Below are 22,249 nucleotides of genomic sequence, written 5' to 3'. Positions count from 1 at the left end.
TTGTGAATAGGTCTTACTGAGTTAGGAGTCCTCTCGAGGACTTTTAAGCTCTCCTAAACTTAGGTGCTACTTTTAGGCCTAAAATACTTTGTGAATTGCTCTTAGTGAATACAATTAGGAGTCCTAAATTTAAGACTGACACGCCCATTATGTTTAGGAGTTTCTCCTAAATTCGCCAGTTAGGAGCTACTTTTAGCCCTAGATCCTTTGTGAATACGGCCCCAGGCCTCTGAATCACACAAGCTTGGTATTTAGCATTGTTTTTGTCAGTTGTATAAACTATTTCAGTGGTTAATTATTGATAGTATCGAAAATTGTTAAAATGTTTTGCAACATTTTTAAATAGAAATAAGCATTTCTTATAATATCTCCTAGTATTGTTGGAAGATGTACTCGGATCCTTTACTAAAAAAAAGTGCTAATACTATGGTCTAAAAATACTTCACTACAAATAAAAGTCCTGATTTTAAAATTACAAAAGTAATTGTATAAAAATGAAGTTAAAGTACAAAAAGTAAAAGTATTCATTCTGCACACTTGTAAACTTGCAATGAACATCATGTCTAGATTTTAAAGTCAATCTGCATCAACAGTACAGATGTCACACGTGTACACATTTATGTTTACTGACATAGAGTGAAATGTGTGCACTGCTTATCTTAAGTAACTTTCTCAGGCAGTTTTCATTTTCATCATATGACACAATCAGTTTCAAACAGCTAAAGGCACACATCCATTCATTGATCTTCTTCTTCTTCTTCTTCTTCTTCTTCTTCTTCTTCTTCTTCTTCTTCTTCTTCTTCTTGTGTCGTACTTCACAGGAGTCTAAAAATGGAAGAGTTTATTCCCACTACCTTCCGCATGGATGTGAGGGAGGAGAGGGAGGCTTTCTTTGCCCAGCAGGAGGGTAAAAGACATCTACACTGGCCTCTAGTACAGCTCTACACCCGGATGCAGTGACAACACAACACCGGCTCCACTGGATTTGTGTTTATTCAGCTTACAAATATGAGCAATCAAAGTGTGCCCGTCATGCATCCCATAACAAAAAGAAAGAGAATAGTTTGTGCTTGGCAGGGTTAAGACAACAGTTGCCTTGGTGATTGTTTAATCAAGAGGTTCGGGGATGTCGGAAAATAATGCACTTCACCTCCCATAAGGCCCTGATTAAATCACCAGGGGAACATGCTGTTGCCATAGAGATGAGTCAGCAGAGGGCAGGGCTGAGACACAAACAGGAACAAACGCTCGACAGGAGGACAATGTAAAGCTGCTGAGATCAAAAAGATGCATTTAGTATTACTGTAAAACATTTCCCCTTCATTTCTAGTTCTGGATATGAAACCATCTGATGGTTCCTCTATTGTCTGCAGTAACACAGACACACAGCATTATGATAAGAGGTGTGCAGGTTATGACAAACATGGTTATCACTGAGTAAACAGGAGAAAGACCCAGACAGCTGGTTTAGATCTCTGGGTGACGGATGAAACTGTGGAAATGAAGACAAGAGCAGTTATATGAGACTAAAAAACGCTATGAAAGGAAACTCCATCATCGAAAAGTGTTGCACATGGTAGTGTATGTAGAAGTCCTCATTATACAGTATAGAATAGCCCCTGATATACATTATGTTTGATTAGCGTTATCACTAACACATCCACATGGTGAGGTTCAACTCATTTCATTTGACTCATTAATATGCTGTGGAATAGTTTGATTGATAACAATACAGCATAATTATCTTATGGGCTGATCACATGCTTTGAATGTCCATAGTCAAAGTAACATAAAGACCGGTGAAGGCATAACAAAACGTAATGTAATATCTGATGACTGGACAAGGTGATTCACCTTTTTACGTTTTTAATTATGTCATTATGTTATCGCTTTGCATTTTACAATAAACATCTTGAACGCAATTATTTTATAAATGTTCATTCATGATGTAATACATTTTCATTTATTTTGTCGTACATTTTTATTGCATTTAAATGTGGGAGTTACAATAAAAAAGGAAAATATAGTAATACATGCAGTATGTAATATCAACTCAAATGGGTTGTCTTCATCTGCACACAGGTTTAAGAATACAGTGACGCTTGAGTTTGTGCCAAGTTAGGTTTGTCTCAATACAAAACAATATACTTATCTATTTAATCTTTTAAAATGTATTTGCGTCAATGTTTTCTAATGCATGAAATATTTGTTTTTTTTATCATTAAAGACCCAGTTTGCTATTTCATGAATATTATGTTTCATGAAAGAAAAGGATAATATATGGCTTTTTGCAAAAACAACTGCAGTATGTTCTCATTTATTACAAAATGTGGGAAATGTATTTAGATTGCGGCTGTTTATAATATAATGCAGCAGATCATTACAAATTACAGTTACATAATGTGTTGTAAAAGAGTGTTTTTTCAACCTACATGATGTGATTTTCTGACTGCTACCAGGTGTGAGCAACAACGAGGGTCCCATGTGGATCTGCAAGCCCTCGGGCCTGAACCAGGGGAAAGGCATCTTCCTGCTGAAGAGCCAGGAGGACGTGGCGTCCTTCAGACTGAAGCTGCAGCACACGGAGGACAGCCAGGCCGACAGGAAGCTGCTCCAGCGCCTGCCTCAGGCTCGCATTGTCCAACAGTGGGTGGACATACTGCCGCTAAAATAAATATGATGACACATTTAATGTCTCCAATAAGACATAACATCTCTTCTAATTGACTAAACTAATTTCCCTTTCATATATAATCACTGATGGTGCTGTTTCTTTAAGCTCAACTGTATTTTGCCCTCAGTTACATCCAGAGGCCGCTGCTCCTGAAAGGGAAAAAGTTTGATGTGCGCTCATACCTTCTGATCGCCTGCACCGCACCCTACATGGTCTTCTTTCGTCATGGATACGTGCGACTGACCTGTGACCTCTACGACCCGAGTTCCAACAACCTCTCTGCCCACCTGACCAATCAGGTACACTTCAATACTGAGACAAAGTGCCAAAAATATCCAGGGTTAACTGGCAGGTCAAAGGTTAAAGTGTGCCTTCAAACAGTCATGTACCCATAGTATAGGGTTTGCTTGATGTAATCACATTGTTTATACTTGTCTTGAAAAGGTCACTTTTCAATGCTCTATGTGACTTCCATATAGACTTCAACATGTATCTGATTCAGCAGTCTGATTTAGGACCCTGCTCTTCAGAACATGGTCAACAATTATCTTTCTCGCAAACTGATGGTCCAATCTCATTATATTTTAAGCAGATAACTGTTAACATAAAGTTGCCTCAAGTTGTAATGATTATATACCACTATGCCAATATTGGATAAAGACAATAACTGGGCTTAAATAATTTATTTTTAGCGCCCATGTGCTGTTAATGCTTTTTAAGGACTAATGCTGCCTTGAGGACATTTACATTAAAAGGACATAACCGTTTAAGATAACACTTGAGAGACATTTGCATTCAGTCTTTGCTGTTCATGCCACACATATTTTCAGAGAGGTTGGGCATTAGCATTAGCTGTGGCTAACTGCTGCTTGGTGTGTCTCTGGTCCCCCTGCTGTCTGTCTCCAGTACATGCAGAAGAAGAACCCTTTGTACAGCCAGCTGAAGGAGGACACTGTTTGGACCATGGAGCGCTTCAACACCTACGTCAATGGCAGGTTTCGGGTTGCCAAGGGTCTGCCCGGGGACTGGGTGATGGGCGCCTTTGCAGTAAGTATGTGTGTGTGTGTGTGTGTGTGTGTGTGTGTGTGTGTGTGTGTGTGTGTGTGTGTGTGTGTGTGTGTGTGTGTGTGTGTGTGTGTGTGTGTGTGTGTGTGTGTGTGTGTGTGTGTGTGTGTGTGTGTGTGTGTGTGTGTGTGTGTGTGTGTGTGTGTGTATGTGTGTGTGTGTGTGTGTGTTGTAGCTCTAAGGGACCAATTACTATTTTAATGGTGGTTGTTGGTGCTTGCAACTAATTGGGATTGCGTTTGGGCTTGTATGATCTCACTCCTGTCTGAGGATACATCATGTATACAATGGAACTACATTTTTGTCCACAGTATAACAAGTGGTACAATATGTATCCCCAAACTGCACCTGCAACTGAAATAGTATATAGGCTACATACACATAGTTTATATGTGGGGGAAAATTATTTAGTCAGTCACCAATTGTGCAAGTTATCCCACTTAAAAAGATGAGAGAGGCCTGTAATTTTCATCCTAGGTAAACTGTACCTCAACTATGAGAGACAAAATGAGAAGAAAAAAATCCAGAACTTACATTGTCTGATTTTTAAAGAATTTATTTGCAAATTATGGTGGAAAATAAGTATTTGGTCACCTACAAACAAACAAGATTTATGGGTCTCACATATCTGTAACTTCTTCTTTAAGAGCCTTCTCTGTCCTCCACTTGTTAACTGTATTAATGGCACCTGTTTGAACTCGTTATCAGTATAAAAGACAAATGAAACCAAAACAGAACTTTTTGGTAAAAACTCAACTAGACTTGTTTGGAGGAGAAAGAATGCAGAGTTGCATCCAAAGAACACCATACCTACTGTGAAACATGGGGGCGAAAACATCATGCTTTGGGGCTGTTTTTCTGCAAAGGGACCAGGACGACTGATCCGTGTAAAGGAAAGAATGAATGGGGCCATGTATCGTGAGATTTTGAGTGACAACCTCCCTGCAAGGGCATTGAAGATGAAACGTGGCTGGGTCTTTAAGCATGACAATGATCCCAAACACATCGCCCGGGCAACGAAGGAGTGGCTTCGTAAGAAGCATTTCAAGGTTCTGGAGTGGCCTAGCCAGTCTCCAGATCTCAACCCCATAGAAAATCTTTGGAGGGAGTTGAAAGTCTGTGTTGCCCAGCGACAGCCCCAAAACATCTCTGCTCTAGAGGAGATCCGCATGGAGGAATGGGCCAAAATACCAGCAACAGTGTGTGAAAACCTTGTGAAGACTTACAGAAAACGTTTGACCTCTGTCATTGCCATCAAAGGGTATATAACAAAGTATTGAGATGAACTTTTGTTATTGACCAAATACTTATTTTCCACCATAATTTGCAAATAAATTCTTTAAAAATCAGACTCTCATAGTTGAGGTATACCTAGGATGAAAATGACAGGCCTCTCTCATCTTTTCAAGTGGGAGAACTTAAACAATTGGTGGCCGACTAAATACTTTTTTGCCCCACTGTATATATATATATATATATACCCTGACTTTTCTTTTGGCATACTGTACACTATGCACTGTGACATCTTTTTGACTTAGAAAGCAATGGCATTTTTGATATATTTAATGATATTTTAGACATAGACCTAACATGACTATACCCTTTTTTCATATTTTAGAAATACTATACTTAGTATTTTTTTCTGAACATTTCTATATACTATAATACGTTGTTTCTTTTGCACATTTCACACAAACTGTGCTATTTACTTTGGGAATATTTTCTACATAATAGGTCGTTTTTTTTGCATATTTTCTACATACTATACTACGTTGGGTTTTTTTATGATATATGCAATAGCACATCATAAATGTTTGATAAGTGCTGGAAAAAGGGCTACAGGTATGTCACTTTGAAGTGTAATATGACCGACTGTTTTCCCTTCAATGCATCAGGAGCGCATGCAGCAGATCATGACGCAGTGTTTCCTAGCAGTCAAATCCAAACTAGACTGCAGACTGGGCTTCTTTGACTTAATTGGATGCGACTTTATGGTTGATGAGGACTTCAAGGTGGGTGAGACTTTGCTGAATAGCTGAGAAGTGTTAATCTGCATGGTTTTGGACATGTTGTGTCTCTGTATGATTATGATAGGTGTGGCTGTTGGAGATGAACTGTAACCCAGCTCTCCACATCAACTGTGAAGCGCTGAAGGAGGTGATACCGAGCACCGTGGAGGAGACACTGGGTGAGCCCACATGATTACCAAAAAACTAAATTGAACACTACACCCAAATGTCAAAAACCTCTCATAATCTCACTGCATGTACGGCAAAGTACAGTTCCCTTTATCACAAATGTAACTCTACTCATGTGAGACACCACCCAACATTTGTATTGACCTGCTGTCACTTCTTCGCGCTCTAGATTTAACTCTGGAGATCTTCAACAAGTGTCGCCTCAAGCAGAGAATTCTTCCTCTGGCCAGTCAGAGGGACTTTGTGCTGCTTTACAACAAAGTGGCTCCTCCTGATTCACTGCTGGGCTGCAGCAAGAGCAACACACATACTGAGATCCTCCAAAAGAGCTCCAAAAAGACTGAACCCAGAAGATGTAAGTCAGGGACTGAAGACAAAACGGTCCCCTCTCCATCCCCTAATGATGTCTCTGGCAGTGTTCAAGGACGGGGGGGGACAAAGTCTGGCCAGCGCTCCTCCACCTCGGTTCAGGGACCTCCACATGTACACAGCAGGCAGACTGTTAAATATAAGAACCCCAGGCCTCGGGTCGAATTAAAGCCGACTAAATGTACTTTGGATGACGGGGAGCATCAGCAGCAGAAGAGGATCATCATGACGCTGTCGTCACCAGGAACCTCTGTCCGTGGATCACCATTCCCTCCTGATGCTGGATCTCCTGTGAGTGGGAACAAACAGGAAAAAAAGCCCAGAGAGGATATTTAAGTTTATGCGACTAAAGAGGAACTGTGATGCATCATGTGCAAATAGCTGGGATCTAAAAGGCCACATCTAAAAAAAGGCTTGAAAAAAGGAGGATCCACACTTCTGGTGCTGTTTGTCTGTGAGAAATAAACGCTGAAATGTATTAATGCTAAGGAGGTTCTTGTTATTGTTGCTTTGTGTATTATTTCATGATAAGCACCTTAAATTCCAATTTAAGAACAGGTTTGTCTTCTAATTAAGGTAGAAGAAAAAGGTGTTTTTATGCTGCTGCAACGCAAACATTTCCCAAATTGGGATCAATAAAGCACTTCGTATCTTCTTATCTTATTGTTTACGGTCATCAAAGCACAACATATATCCAGTGGTCACAGAAACAGCTCCTGTGGAAGACACTCAGACATGATTGTGTACTAACCCTCCCACTGTCTTACTGTAACTCTAACCAGTGAGATCAACACAGGACTCCACCGTTTTTGTTTTGACTGCAGCGCTTCACCTCTCTGTTTCATAACTCATAATTATATTTTGCACTCCTATTCATATTCAGGCTCCCTGCATGTAAACACAGGCAGGACCGGTCCCATCTTTCCCAACAGGCTTGCTACATCCACATGCTGAGGCTGGGAGCTTTAGATGACAATACAACTCGTTTTTGTTTGTAATGCTGAAGTGTAGGCAGGTTGAAAAAAAGGGAGAAAGCTGCTCAGTCCTCAGACAGACAGGAAGGAAGGAAGGAACAGCTACTACGCTGCAACGCAACAAAACACTTTAACTCCTCTTCAAAAGCTTAGACACCTTTTGGTTCTCTATGGAAACATGAACTACATGCTGGCAAAAAGGGGGAACTAGAGCTTAGCAGCACCACCCCCCCCCTCATCACCAGCACTCAATATCCTCTTTTAGAGTTTTGCTGTGATCTCTTTTGTTTTGAGCGTGGCACACTCCCAGTGGGGCAGATGGTCTCAGTGTTCGGACTAGAAGCTGAGACAGGCCGTTATGGGATGCTGCGGTGTGACCCAGAGGAACACTGGGGTGGACGAGGTGGGCCCGGATGAGATCGAGCTCCTGGAACTCTCTGGGGACAACCTGGGGTAAGACACAAGTACAAGTTTATATTCTAAAGCTAAAATAGAGAAGATGGTGAATTTACACTTTGACAGAAGTTGGATCCTAGAACAAACTGCAGTCATGGTTTACAGATTTATAGAAAGTACTTTTTAGGTCAGTTTAAATGTGGTTTTGTGTATCAAAGAGGAGGAAGCGGTGTCATTCTGTGAACAAGAAAGAACATCAGCTGCTTCTGTGTCAGTGGTTTTCTTTGGTATGTCATGCATCACATTTTGGAGCTGAACACAAGAAGAGGTAACGTCTTTTTTAAAGCTGCAGTGTTTACAGGGTGCACACTACAGGCTACATGTTTAAAACATAATATAGTGAAGGAAATGTTCATTTATAAAGCTTTAGCTAGAATGAGCACACGTACAGTACAACACGTTACGCCCATATGATTTGCCCTCATCAGAACCCTGAAAACAGCCAGGCTGGAGAACTGATTGGCGCTTATTTACTAACCATGAGCTGGAGCTCGGCGATGCTGCACTGATGTGATTAGCAGATTAAGACAATGGCTGGAGCATGGGGGGTTTATTTAATGCAGAGCGGGACAATCCCAGCTCATTCTGAGGCGGGGGTATTAGCAGAGGCTAATCACAACAGTAGCTACTAGTCCTTATGTGTGGCTGTTTAATTATTACTACTGATGGTCACAGCCCATCCTGCTTTTATTCAACAACACACACAAAGTGTTTGCTACATAAATACAGTGGGGGCAGAACGTGCCAAGAGAACTGATTCAAGTCATATAAAAGTGCCGAAATACTCAAATAAAAGTCCTGTATGTACACTTTTGTCCAAAAGTACTAGTATCAAATTATACTTACAGTACCAAAGTGAAACTACACATTATGCAGAATGTCAGAACAATTAATATCACATGCATAATTGTAATTATTTACACATCATATTTGCTTTTTAATTATATTTACTGCTTGGTAACTAATGAAGCAATTAAGTTGTATCTTTACCCATAATATTACAGCATGATGTATTTGGAGATTGTATTTTTAATAATCCAAATATATTATATTAGAATCTGTAAAGTAACTGGTATTTACTGTGAGTTACTGTACCAAAAAAAAGAAATACGCACCATCATGTCACTGGTAATTTAAGCCTTTATGAACAGCTTTAACAAATACTCATATCAATGTAAACAAAAACATAACCTTGTTTCTTGAGAATATAACATCTTATCTACTTCCTGTTAATTTATATTTTTTTAAGATTTTAGCTCCGGGTGTATCATCTATTGTGTGTAGATCCTCTGCCTCCTTTTATGAATTGCATTGTGGGATTTTTTTTAAATCATATTCAGAAATCAACCATTTTTGTATTAATTTTGCATGCTTACTGATCTTTCTCTTTTTGTGTATGTTCATAAACCCGCTCAGAATTATTTTTTGCAACATAGGCAACAAAACATGGCGGAGCAGGGTCAGCAGGTGTGTCTGTCTGTGTAATCTGATTATGTCTGTCTGCTGGGGGGCTGCGGGGGGAGGGTGGGGGGTCAATACAAGCATTTCAATTCTAAAATGCTGCTCTTCAAATTATATTAATTTACTTTTGGGCTCTCTGTAGGCTGTATAGTATGTCGTAACCCATAATGGGGACCATTTCTATGAAGACGGCATCTACAGTGTGGTGCATCATGGAGGCATTCATAGTGATTCATAAATACAAATAATGCTTGAAATATTTTTAGTGGCATTTATGCTCTTGGCTAATTATGAACCTGACTTTATTATCTTAATTTTAATACATTTTAACTACATGCAATCGCCAAAACACACCTCGACAATTAACTGTATTAAGGACATTTAGTGTGCTATATAGTCCATGAAGTGTCATAAGTTTAATGCATTTAAATGAATACATGCTTCAATATAACTGATTATCATGTTTTATGTATACATATGTATTTACTATGAATGCCTATCACTCAAATTGATCTTAATAAAGAGTGTAAAAGTGTCATTATGATGCATTTTTTTAAAAGGTCATAGTATGTGTTTCATTGAAAGGTCATAGTATATCATTCCAAAGTTATAGTATAGTATGTCATAAGGGAAAGAGTAATTGTGTATCCAGTCCATTAGAAAACATACAAATAGGGCTACAAACATAATGTTATGATAGCTTCTCTTCAGTAGGCCATGTCTTTTCGCTGCAGAACCAAACAGCACGTGCACATGCGTGAGGCGGGACGTTCAGCACCAAGAGCTGAGCCCACATCCGTGCTGCAGGGAGGTCACGAAGCTAACCATGCAAAACATGTCTGATGAAATGTGGTGACATGAATGTTTGATGAAACGTGTTTTCAGATTGTGGAGTCTGGGAGAGACCAGGCTGCAGCTGTCAGTGAGGAACAGCAGAGAGGAGCAGCCCCCCCCGCTAAAACGACCTCCACCCCCCCCACCACCGCGCCACCCCTCAACACGACACCTGGAGAAAGAGGTGTGTGTGTGTGTGTGTGTGTGTGTGTGTGTGTTTCACAGTAAGAATTCAGGGTGTTTCTTATGGCTAAACACTGTAACTCTTCTCCATGTGGCTAGATGCGCCTCACATGAATATCCAACCCAGTCTCATGGCATTTCGTGTTCACCAACACGATTTCCCCCTTTTTTTCGTGTTGCACAGCACGATTTTAAAAGCACTGTATTTCTATTGGTAGTCTCTCACGGCATTACGTGTTATAGGAAGACCGGAAGCTGTGTGGTTCATAAAAACATGTTCTTACTCAATATCAAGCCACAATTATTGCTTTTATTTTAAATCGTATAATTTCTGACTTTTGTTGCCGTCTGTGAGGAAAAGAAATGGGGCTGAGAGCCTCAGGATACTGAAATCTGTATTTTTAAAATATTTTTTTCCTTCTCATTTTTTATTCTTTTCAAAATAACACACTGTTATTTACTCAACAATAACACATAATTATCCTTGTTTTTATTTATTGGTTTATTTCCATAATCTCGTGATTTTTTGACGTCCTACAGGAACTGAATTTCAAAATAAAAATAACCGGAAACAGACGTAGGCCTCTAGGAGTTTAGGATGGCCGAAGGCACTACATTACCCATAATCCCCAGCTATCGTTTAGGACTACAGTCCCCGTGATTAATCTTCAAGCTCTGGGATTGGATGTTGGAGTGGCAGTGCGCCAAGGTTAGCCTAGCGTCAAACAGCTGTTTGAAATGGAACGAAACCACGCCAGACTATCCGAAACTGGAATCGAACGCCCCCCCACAGAACTACACATGCTGGCTATTGTGTTTCGCAAAATGTTCTATGGGACGTCTCAACTGAACGTTTTCGTTTTCCCACAATTAGAAGTTGCCATGACATTGGTGTTATCAAATGTAAAACATATAATTAATAAATGGGTGAAAATCGCTTGTGTCCATAATGCGCAGCATTAATATACCCACATGACATCTCATTGTTACTTTGTAATTCTACTCCACTACAATTCAGAGGTTAACCTGGTATTTTTACTCCACTACACTTATTTGAGTTACTTTGCAGATTCTGATTAAATGATGTGAAATATAAACCCTTAAATCAGACTTTAGTTGCACCTGAGTAAAATTCAGGGAAGGTGATTGTCAAGTGCCAACAATCAGGAGAGATATTTGATAGTTGGTGCTTGAGAAGACTAAACATTTATCTGCAATTGACATGAATGGAAACGAGTAATAAAGTATATTCATTACTCGTTATTCTCTACAAATGGTTAATTAAAGACTGTATAATGGCTATTTTGCACATCCCTTTCAATACTTTCAAAGGTTATTGACATATCATATACACAACTACGGTGTATGCAATGAATGAAAATCTTGGGTCACAGGTTCCTCAACAGCGCATTACAAGACAGCTATCAATATGTGTGTATACCTCCACCATTAAACTGTCATATTCTGCACATTTCTTATACAGTACTATCTACATACATAAGAGTATAATTCATATGTATAATATCAGTTAAAATAAGTGCTTCAACATAGTTAACATTGCAGGAAAGCAATATATTAGACGTTAAGTACTTTGTCAGGCTTAATATTTATCTGTAGATACCCCCAAAGCTTTTTTCTTATTTAAAAGAAGACCTTAATCTAAAGTATTATTTAATGTTTAAATAAAGGTTAATTGGTTTTTCTGTTTTGCACCTCCTAATATCTTTGTACATCCTGCACTAAACTGTTTTATTGTAGAGATCACTTAGAGTATCTTCTTGATATTTTATATTCTATATTTCTATCACAGACCTTCTACTTTCCCCCTATGAAAGTATGTACTCTTAATATTTTTTTAATCAAATATAACACATAAAAACAATAATTCAATAACGTGCTTTAACCACTAGGCACTGCACACAAGGTACACACAGCCATAATAACTTTGTATTATTAGAGTAGGACACTTATGTATGTACAACATCTGAAGATGTGTAGTTTTATCCATGTTTTCACATAATTTTACAGCATATTGCTATACTATTTCAGACTCAGTATTTACATTCTTTTTTTCAAAGTCCTTTTATATCAGCTGTGCACCGTTATGGTGTAAACATAACCTATCTATGAATTAGATGAAATGTAAAAGTTCGCCAAATTACTATTGATACTGCAAGGAGATGTATTGTGTGAAGAGAAATTGAAGATGTTGTTTAATTGTTGATATATTTATGATCCACGTCAAGTATTCAGTTTCGGCGGCATTTCTTCCAGTTTTTCCAAAGGTCTTCTCATCAGGGCTCTATAAATAGAGAACTACGGCAGATCTGTAATATGTAATGCAGCCGAACCGTGTATTACAATGCCGTTATGTGATGACTTTCAAAGAGAAAAGCAAGAACACTCGGAATTAAGTATTATTTTATTCTTTTGAAATGTTTTTCCGATTTCATATCATATAAACACCAAATCCCAACATGCATTGCGGCTAAAACATCCGGCGAGCTTAAACCATAGCTGAGGATCTTGGGTAATCGCTCGAAATGCCTAAATCTGTTTCCGGTTATTTTTATTTTTGAAATTCAGTTCCTGACGGACACCAAAAAAGCTAGAGATTATGGAACTAAACAAATAAATAAAAACAAGGATAATTGGGTGTTATTGGTGAGTAACACCCAATGTGTGTTATTTTGAAAAGAATAACAAATTAGAAGGAAAAAAAGATTTAAAAAATACAGATTTCAGTATTCTGAGGCTCTGACCCCCATTTATTTTCCTCACAGACGGCAACAAAAGTCCGGAATTATACGACTTAAAATAAAAGCAATAATTGTGGCTTGCTATTGAGTAAGAACATGTTTTTATGAACCACACAGCTTCCGGTCTTCCTATAACACGTAATGCGGTGAGACTACCAATAGAAATACATTGCTTTTAAAATCGTGCTGTGCATCACGAAAAAAAGGGGGAAATCGTGTTGTTGAACACGAATCAATAGATAAAAAATCGTGTTGGTGAACACGAAATGCCGTGAGACTGGGTTGGAATATCAACAGTTTCCACTGTGCTGGTATTTGTGTTGAGGCCAGACTGTGTTACACACTGTAGGAATTTCCATGACAAAGTTGAGAGATTCTGCGTTCCCTGTTTGGTGTGAGTCAATCTCTTCAGGAAATAATAGGAGAGGGAAAGACTGCTACACAAACTGGAGTTTTTGCACTTCTTAAGTGCACACTTAAATAAGAATTAGTTTCAGAAACATTCACACACCTACAGAACCAGAAACCAGTCCTCACTGACGCAGAGATTTAACTTTGGATAAGAATCCTTCTCGTTGTGCAACATGTTGATCAGACAACATGACTACAGGCTTGCAACAGTTCAAGAAGCTCGATTTGCTGAGTCATCGCTCTGTGAAACGTGGCAATGGAATTATTTTTAATTGATTAGTTTAAAAGAAAATGTTTAATATCTATTATATCTAGTGATTTATTTTTATTTTATATTATTATTATTTATTTATTTTCCTTCATATAAAAAAAAGTTTTGATTCAAGGCATACCAATTAAAATTAAAAAATAATAAATAATAAAAATGTTTTATTATCCCATATATATAGACATTTTATGTATTGGGATAAACCCCTTGAGATGCACCATCTCGTTTTCCAGGGGGTCCCGACAATAGCAACAACTTACAGACATGCATAAACAAAAAGACAAAAAGCAAAACATGACACACAAGACAAACCACGTACAGTCTGTTAAAATTAAAGTATTACATACAATCATTACAATTTGAGAGACAGTCGAGCAGATCAGTTTCATCAATATCAGTTTCATCAATAACAAGTGCAGACCAGTTGAAAGTGAGATGAGTGTCTAACTTGATGATTTGGCGAGTAGGGTACAAAATACTGCTTTAAATAAGGGGGATAGTTAAGATAAATGCATTTAAATATCAGCTGAAGCCAATGTGTGTGTCTTCTTACATTTAATGAAGGCCATTTAAGTTGGCTATACATTGTGCAGTGATGTGTACAAAAAGGACAACCAAGAACAAATCTGCATAGTCTGTTGTACTGTAGGCTATGTTGAGTGGAGCAGGATCTGATTTATGTGCATTTTGGTAGACAACATCACAATAGTCCATAATCGGAAGAATAAGTTGAGAAGAAATTCTCTTTCGGACACTGAGTGTAAAACAATTGCGAGAGCGGTGTAAGACACCGATTCCGTAATTTACTTTTTGTATTACATGCTTTATATGTAGTTTAAATGAAAGTTCTGAGTCTAGCCATGCACCAAGATATTTAAAGCTATCAACTTTATGCAGAGAAGTTTTTTACTACATTTCATTACTACGTTAGGTTTGGATTTGAGCTTCTGCCTTGTACCAAAGACCATGGTATAAGATTTTGTTTTGTTGAGCAGTAGTTTATTGTGTGATAGCCAGTCCTGTAAGATATTAAAATCCGATTGAAGAAAGATTTGAATTTGTGAAAAGTCAGATTTGGATGTATATATGACATACAGTGGGGCAAAAAAGTATTTAGTCAGCCACCAATTGTGCAAGTTCTCCCACTTACAAAGATGAGAGAGGCCTGTAATTTTCATCCTAGGTATACCTCAACTATGAGAGACAAAATGAGAAGAAAAAAATCCAGAAAATCACATTGTCTGATTTTTAAAGAATTTATTTGCGAATTATGGTGGAAAATAGGTATTTGGTCAATAACAAAAGTTCATCTCAATACTTTGTTATATACCCTTTGTTGGCAATGACAGGTCAAACGTTTTCTCTAAGTCTTCACAAGGTTTTCACACACTTTTGTTGGTATTTTGGCCCATTCCTCCATGCAGGCCTCCTCTAGAGCAGTGATGTTTTGGGGCTGTGGCTGGGTGACACAGACTTTCAACTCCCTCCAAAGATTTTCTATGGGGTTGAGATCTGGAGACTGGCTAGGCCACTCCAGGACCTTGAAATGCTTCTTTTACGAAGCCACTCCTTCGTTGCCCGGGCGGTGTGTTTGGGATCATTGTCATGCTTAAAGACCCAGCCACGTTTCATCTTCAATGCCCTTGCAGGGAGGTTGTCACTCAAAATCTCACGATACATGGCCCCATTCATTCTTTCCTTTACACGGATCAGTCGTCCTGGTCCCTTTGCAGACAAACAGCCCCAAAGCATGATGTTTCCACCCCCATGTTTCACAGTAGGTATGGTGTTCTTTGGATGCAACTCAGCATTCTTTCTCCTCCAAACACGTCTAGTTGAGTTTTTACCAAAAAGTTATATTTTGGTTTCATCTCACCATATGACATTCTCCCAATCCTCTTCTGGATCATCTAAGTGCTCTCTAGCAAACTTCAGACGGGCCTGGACATGTACTGGCTTAAGGCAGTGTACTGGCACTGCAGGATTTGAGTCCCTGGCGGCGTAGTGTGTTACTGATGGTAGCCTTTGTTACTTTGGTCCCAGCTCTCTGCAGGTCATTGACTAGGTCCCTCCGTGTGGTTCTGGGATTTTTGCTCACCGTTCTTGTGATCATTTTGACCCCACGGGGTGAGATCTTACGTGGAGCCCCAGATCGAAGGAGATTATCAGTGGTCTGGTATGTCTTCCATTTTCTAATAATTGCTCCCACAGTTGATTTCTTCACACCAAGTTGCTTACCTATTGCAGATTCAGTCTTCCCAGCCTGGTGCAGGTCTACAATTTTGTTTCTGGTGTCCTTTGACAGCTCTTTGGTCTTGGCCATAGTGGAGTTTGGAGTGTGACTGTTTGAGGTTGGGGACAGGTGTCTTTTATACTGATAACGAGTTCAAACAGGTGCCATTAATACAGTTAACAAGTGGAGGACAGAGGAGGCTCACCCTTTAACTGCCAGCACCACCATTTGGTAGAGCACATTTTGCGTCTTGATATCTTGTTGAAAAAAAAAAAAAAAAGTTGAACTCCATCTGATTCGGCCAGTTCTACCCTTTGGTTGACATATTATGCACAAAACAACCTCTAGATGTCACTGTGGTTCAAACAGAATGCCCTTCAGCTAGCTTCAACTGAGAAAGTTGGCAATGCTAAAAATCACTGCTGAAGAAATCACTCTTTTTGGTCAACTTTTGTAAGGTAACCATATCATTTTTACATATTTTAGTGGCAGGGCATTGACTGAACATAATTAGATAACTTGATGCACAAAAAAAGTTTTAACAAGGGTGTAATTATTTTTTTGAAAATATGCTCAATCGGTCGAATTGGACTTTTATAGTAAGCTAGCAATATGACTTTTTCAGAGTTTCAGAGATGTTTTCCAATAAAATATGGTAAATAAATGGCTAGATTCATGGTTACTTTTCATTATATTACTAAATCTAGTACTGCCTTATGAGTCTCAGAGTGAAAGAGTGATAATTTATATAGCACAATATGCAAAATCCTTACCATTCCACCAAAAAACAGCAACACACAAGGTTTATCAAAATTAGGAAACCAAAAGAAAAGCCACATAAAGGTGGAGTATGTAATTTTGGAGAAACCAGCTCGAGTGCGCTAGAATTTGAAAATACACAACCGGAACAAATTTGCCACTTCCTTACAGAGCCCCTCATCCAACACACACGAACGCGCACATGACCAATGAGGGCACGAGATAAGCTTGTGCACAGATGGAAGGCTGACAGGCAGGTAGGCCATCCACTTATTTTAGCCGGGCCGGTTAAAATGATTGGTTGTGCTTTTTACAGCGCCACGGCTTCCACAGATTTAAAAATGTTATGTATTTATTGTCAAAGCATTTCATATATTCATTGCTATCGGGGTGTTTAGAACATTCCATGGAATATAACAAAAAGTGTTTCTGAAATAAATTACATACCCCACCTTTAATATTAAAATCTACAAACGATAAGGAATGATGTGGCCTGATGGAGTTGTGTGCCTGCAGGTGGTGCTGTGGGGCCGGAGCAGAGAGGAGCTGACCCACAGGATCCACTCCTCCCAGCCAATCAGGGAGTGGGAGGGCCAGCCTGCACACATGTATGGAGAGATCATCCACTCCTCCCTGGTGTCTCTCTACAACAACTACATCCAGGTAACCCTGTGTGGCCTTACGCCTATGGCTCCATCAATATATTATCCTAAAGGAAGTATTCTATTAATAATAGTCAGGCATTATTTAATGCTAACTTTTGGTAAGTTAAGGACACAAACGATAGTACATGTTGCAAAATAAACACCTTAATGAGCATTCTGGATGCCCCCCCCCCCCAAAGGAAACCAGTGAACACTTCCTGGTGCTGTTCTCTTTCCACCTACTGATCCTCTCCCTGGATCACTCTCGACAAGACTTCATCTATGAGGTACTCTTTGTGCATTTCCCTTTAAAATGAAACTAAAAATGAAATGTCGGGTAGTGGCTATTGTTCAATCATACATTAAAGCTACACTAAACATATTTTTGATTAACAACAGACCACATTTCTCCGTGCAATGTAAGATGTTTTCGTTGATTATATGTATATCGACAGATCTATCATCAGCAGCAACAGTAAAAAAAAACGTTTGATAAACCATGTGTCTATCTGCACAGCACCAATTGCAGACAGAAAAATGATAGCAACAAGCTAATGACCACAGATGAGCATTTAGCAAATAAAGAGCTACATATTGATCTCAGAAGTTGAGGAAAACATTACAGACAACAACAACTAAAATGTAAGGGAAAAGGGGGAGACACGCAGGAGCTATGTACCGCTGGGCTTGTGAATAGCAAATCAGATATAGTAGTCCTAAGAGGCAAGAGTGATTAAACATCTATTTATTTCCTAAGTCTGATCCAAATCGATTTTTCTTCTGTGTTTTGTGAACATTTATTAAGATCTGTGAAAAATGTGATTTCTTTTAGTCAGGGACTTTAATATAATTTGTATAAATGTGTTTGTTGTTCTAATACCTATTTCGAAAACAAGAACACATTTCTTTGAACAAAAATCACAGTTTTTCACCTTTCTTCCCAGATGTAGTTAAAGTAACTTGAAAAGATTAGCCTGGCAAAACAATTTTGTACCCATCATCAACAGAGAGGAAAAACAAGTTCTCTCACTTGCGTCTCATAACAATCCCTCCGGAGGAAGCTGTAGCACAATGACAGACATGATCTGTTCTTACGTGTTCTCTTATCTCGCAGGGCATCCTTCCCCTTTCTGGACTCTCCTTGGAGGCCGTCTCTCTGGGCCATGATGCGTCACATTCACCTCACATGTTTGAGATCAGTGGTGAGTCAGCAGAAATGAGCAACTTCACCCAAGAGACTCAAACACCATGTAAAGTACTGAGTGTGTGGTTCCCTCTCTCATCCAGGTCCAATGGTGGACTCCAAGGTCTTCATATGCGCCAGTGCTGCAGAGCAACAGAAGTGGATGCAACACATAGAAGACAGGAGACGCAAGTCAATGGCACAACCCATGAGTCCCTCCCACTGTGCTCTCTCCTATCTGGTATAGACTAACTACTGTACATCTGGTAACCACTCCACATGAATAAGCTGCATTGCTAATTTGAAATCAATACATTGATCATATGTCTAATTCTTCCCCAGCTACCCTGTGATGAGCACTGGAAAAGAGAAGAACTGAAAAAGTACTTACTGCAAGCCCCCATATGGCAGTGGGAGGGCTCGTCCATACAGCACATGGGTCAGCTGGGATACATATCTATCGTTCACATAATCAACTCACAGAGACAGGTGAGAACAACTCTTTAAACGGTGTTTAGAATCTGTAAATGAGCACAGGTTGAACAATGAGAGAGACAGAATCAAACACAATCCACTTGAAGTGTTATTGGCCTATTAAATTGCCATTATCAGGTTTCATCTGGAGCGTAGATTTAAGGTGGTATGGCTCTTTTCTACTTCTTAGTTGGCCAGGTGCTTTTTTTCATCGATTGGTAAGCTTGATCATGCAGAGAGGTTCAAAATGCATTACCAGCAGCCTCTAGTGGCAGTAGTTATTATGACTAGACAAAAACAGATCAAGAGCAACAAAGTCAGCACAGGGAGGAAGTTGGGTAGATAAATGGGTCAAACTAATTTGAAATTAAAACCTAATGTTGCCTTATTTTTACTCAGATAACGCACGTGAAAGACTTTATTGATATGACCTTACTAAAGTTACCCAACAAACCCACTAATTTGACCGGAAACTATTCCAAAATCTAAACAAGTATCTTGTTTAATTCACAACATTAACCACGTGTCTACAATTGCGACTGTTTCACATGGTGGGGGAAGGTGCAGTTTGCCCTGTCTAAAAATGTTAAATGTTAAGAATAACAATTGATAACGACTACTCAATGGGCTGATAACATTCAAAGAGAATATACACACAAGTGTTTAGATTGGTTTTACTCACGTATTCTCTGGCCTTCAATACTTACCACCAATAACCAGAGGAACCACTATTACAAGAATACTTATTAGTATCTGAAACTCAATACCACATTTCCTTCAAGCCTAGTTTCCATCTGTTGCAAAGAGATTTTATCTTAATATGTTTTCTAAAGTGGTTAAAAAGGTGTCACTTTTAACCAAGTGGTGGTTTTATTGTAAATATGACTAGCACAAAATGTGGCATATACAGTAGAAGCTGCTCTCAATGATGATATCATGGTATCTTCAATCAACATGAAAATTATTTATGTTAAAGGCTAACTCAGGTTTAATAAACTGTATTTTTATTCACCTTCTTTTCCATAAATAATGTAAAAGTGTAATGCTAAATTTGCTAAACTGGAATATCAAAGCCCAATGAGGCCAAATATTAGCCTTCTTCGTACCCCCTTTGACTTAGTAACATTTGACTATACTTCTGTAAATTAAAGAGAACATTATTTAAAGTATCACAATATAGTATCTCTTGAGACATTGACAGTGACACGTTTTTTTTTTCTTCCAGGGTCTCCAAGAAAGATTGATGGTTCTCTTCCCTCAAGACGTGCTGCTACTGTCAGTCGACAACAAGCGTCTGAATATAAGATATGAGGTAGTGTAAAATGACTCTAGGGGAAAAATCCATAATAATACCCCCTCAACCGCTGTGGCATAACTGCCTGTCCCAGTCATCTTTAACTTGGTCTGTAGACACATGACATTAGGCATGTCCTACAACACTTGATGCATTTCAGTCAGTAGCAAATATGAGGTTATTGTGGTAAAGCATGATACATTTTTCAAAAATGTCAATTATTTCCTTTTCTTCTGTCATCTCCAACAGGGCCGGTTGCCCCGACAGAGCATCAGAGCGGTGGAGAGGTCAGCTCTGCCTGGGCGGCTTGAGTTTGAGCTGATAGGTATACAGAGAGCGAACACGGGACATCTATTTAATTTTTTGTTGTAAATACATTTTCTGTAAATCTGATGAGTAATACAGGTATTTAATGTAATAAATATTTCGTTTTAGGAGAGCTGGTGGAGCCCCTGCAGGTCTCTTGCTCCTGTTACGAGGATTATCGGAACTGGATGTTTCAATTACAACAGGTTAGAACCGCTGTCTATATAACATTGTTTAGAATAATCCATTGGCTGTGAAACATTAGCTATAAGAGGCTAAAAAGCTAAGTAGAGCTGAGGGAAACTTAAAATGAACTGGTGTATTATTTAAGGCTTTACAAACATTTTTTTACATATATATTAGTTGAACGCTTAACAGCTAATGGTAAATATATTTTTCTCAGTGGTTGGTGGAGCCCAAATCAAAGCTAAAAGAGAGTTATCATTTTTGCATCCTATCAACAGGATGTGCCAATTCTGATAAACGATTCAAGCTTCTTGCTTTGCATTGCTTTACCTCCTCATTCAGCCATACTGTATGTGTATTATAAATGCAGTCCATTAAACCTCTAGTATATAAATAGTGTGTATATTTTGTTGCTATTGCCTCGAAGTGGCCACAAAATCCTTATGTTTAAGTTTCGGAAGCCAATTTGTTTGAAAACATACTGTATGTCCACATACCCTTTCACACTGTACAAATGGGAACATGTGCACACAAAACTTGCACAAATATGTACATCTTTAACGACTGCACATGCTTTGAAAATGCACACATGCCAACCGAAAACTTGCACATCTGTATTAAAAAATGTGTACATAAGCACAAAAAAATCCACAGCTGGATATGCAATGGTTTCAATGTCTACGTACAAATTGGCCTTCTGAATTTAAGATTTGAGACCTCCCATTTTAACCCATTTACTACGCACCTTTTCATCTGCTGCTACACATTTCTATTGCATCGTTCAGATTTACATTTCATTCCTATTGTTGGGCAGCCACTGGTTTGGATTAGTTTAGTAGGAAAATGAACTTGTAGGAACTTGTTTGGGATCAAAATCATGGTTTAATCCAATGACTGTAAAGAGTGTAATGTCAATCATGGCATCATTTCTTAATTTGACACCGTATGAGTCAGTAATGGATTTATTGAGGTTGGGTTTGCATGACATATTCATGTGTGCCAAAGGGATGTTGAATACCTTAAATCCCAAAAAAGCTCAACAAGATTTTCTGTTTGACCTGCAGCCAGACAGAAACAGCCACGTTGCAGTGAGTCACGCTCCTCCTCCCATCATGCCCAAGCTGCAGAGGAGCAGGAAGGAGTCCCAGGAACAGATGATAACGGCAGACCAACGTCACATCAACGGACGCAGCTGAGTTACCTGAAGGTGGAAAATCTGAAATAATGTGTAGATAGTGTGTACATATCACTTGTTTGAGTAATGTTGATACGAAATGGAGACAACAGAGGAGGAGGCTCTGAAATATGATCACCGTTTGACAGTGTTCGCTTTGATGTGGGGACAAACAGGAAGGTCATGACCCAGTTTAACAGCGGTAGACATGTTAGTGTAGAGATTGTAAAAGTTACTGAGGAAATTGTACATACAGTATTAAGCTTGGATGTAATTAAAATCAAATGCACAAGGGTTGAATTTTTGACAATAAATTCTTTGATTTAAGTTTTGAAAGTCATTTA

The 22,249-nt window shown here is 38.8% G+C and overlaps 2 protein-coding genes across 4 annotated transcripts in view; both read left to right on the top strand.

The window, feature by feature from the left end:
• The window catches only part of ttll10 (tubulin tyrosine ligase-like family, member 10), a 36,904-nt gene extending 30,120 nt beyond the window's left edge, over positions 1-6,784 (top strand). For all 3 annotated transcript variants that reach the window (XM_079675361.1, XM_079675360.1, XM_079675362.1), the window contains 7 exons: positions 822-907; positions 2,460-2,646; positions 2,802-2,973; positions 3,581-3,721; positions 5,635-5,751; positions 5,834-5,927; positions 6,107-6,784. In XM_079675361.1, coding sequence (XP_079531487.1) covers positions 822-907; positions 2,460-2,646; positions 2,802-2,973; positions 3,581-3,721; positions 5,635-5,751; positions 5,834-5,927; positions 6,107-6,642 — 1,333 coding nt within the window. In that variant the 3' untranslated portion in view covers positions 6,643-6,784. The remainder of the gene's footprint in view (positions 1-821; positions 908-2,459; positions 2,647-2,801; positions 2,974-3,580; positions 3,722-5,634; positions 5,752-5,833; positions 5,928-6,106) is intronic.
• Positions 6,785-7,473: 689 nt separating this feature from the next.
• Positions 7,474-22,232, top strand: LOC307037859 (putative pleckstrin homology domain-containing family N member 1). Its single transcript, XM_079679047.1, has 11 exons — positions 7,474-7,733; positions 10,083-10,215; positions 17,161-17,307; positions 17,489-17,575; positions 18,403-18,490; positions 18,576-18,712; positions 18,814-18,960; positions 20,171-20,257; positions 20,489-20,564; positions 20,675-20,751; positions 21,796-22,232. Exons 1-11 carry the CDS (start codon positions 7,639-7,641, stop codon positions 21,925-21,927), a joined length of 1,206 nt encoding a protein of 401 aa, XP_079535173.1. The 5' UTR covers positions 7,474-7,638; the 3' UTR covers positions 21,928-22,232.
• The last annotated feature ends 17 nt before the right edge of the window (positions 22,233-22,249 follow it).

The sequence above is a fragment of the Notothenia rossii genome (assembly GCF_949606895.1).
Source record: "Notothenia rossii genome assembly, chromosome: 4".
NCBI classification, from domain to species: Eukaryota; Metazoa; Chordata; class Actinopteri; order Perciformes; family Nototheniidae; genus Notothenia; species Notothenia rossii.
This window is presented reverse-complemented; position numbering and strand designations above follow the sequence as displayed.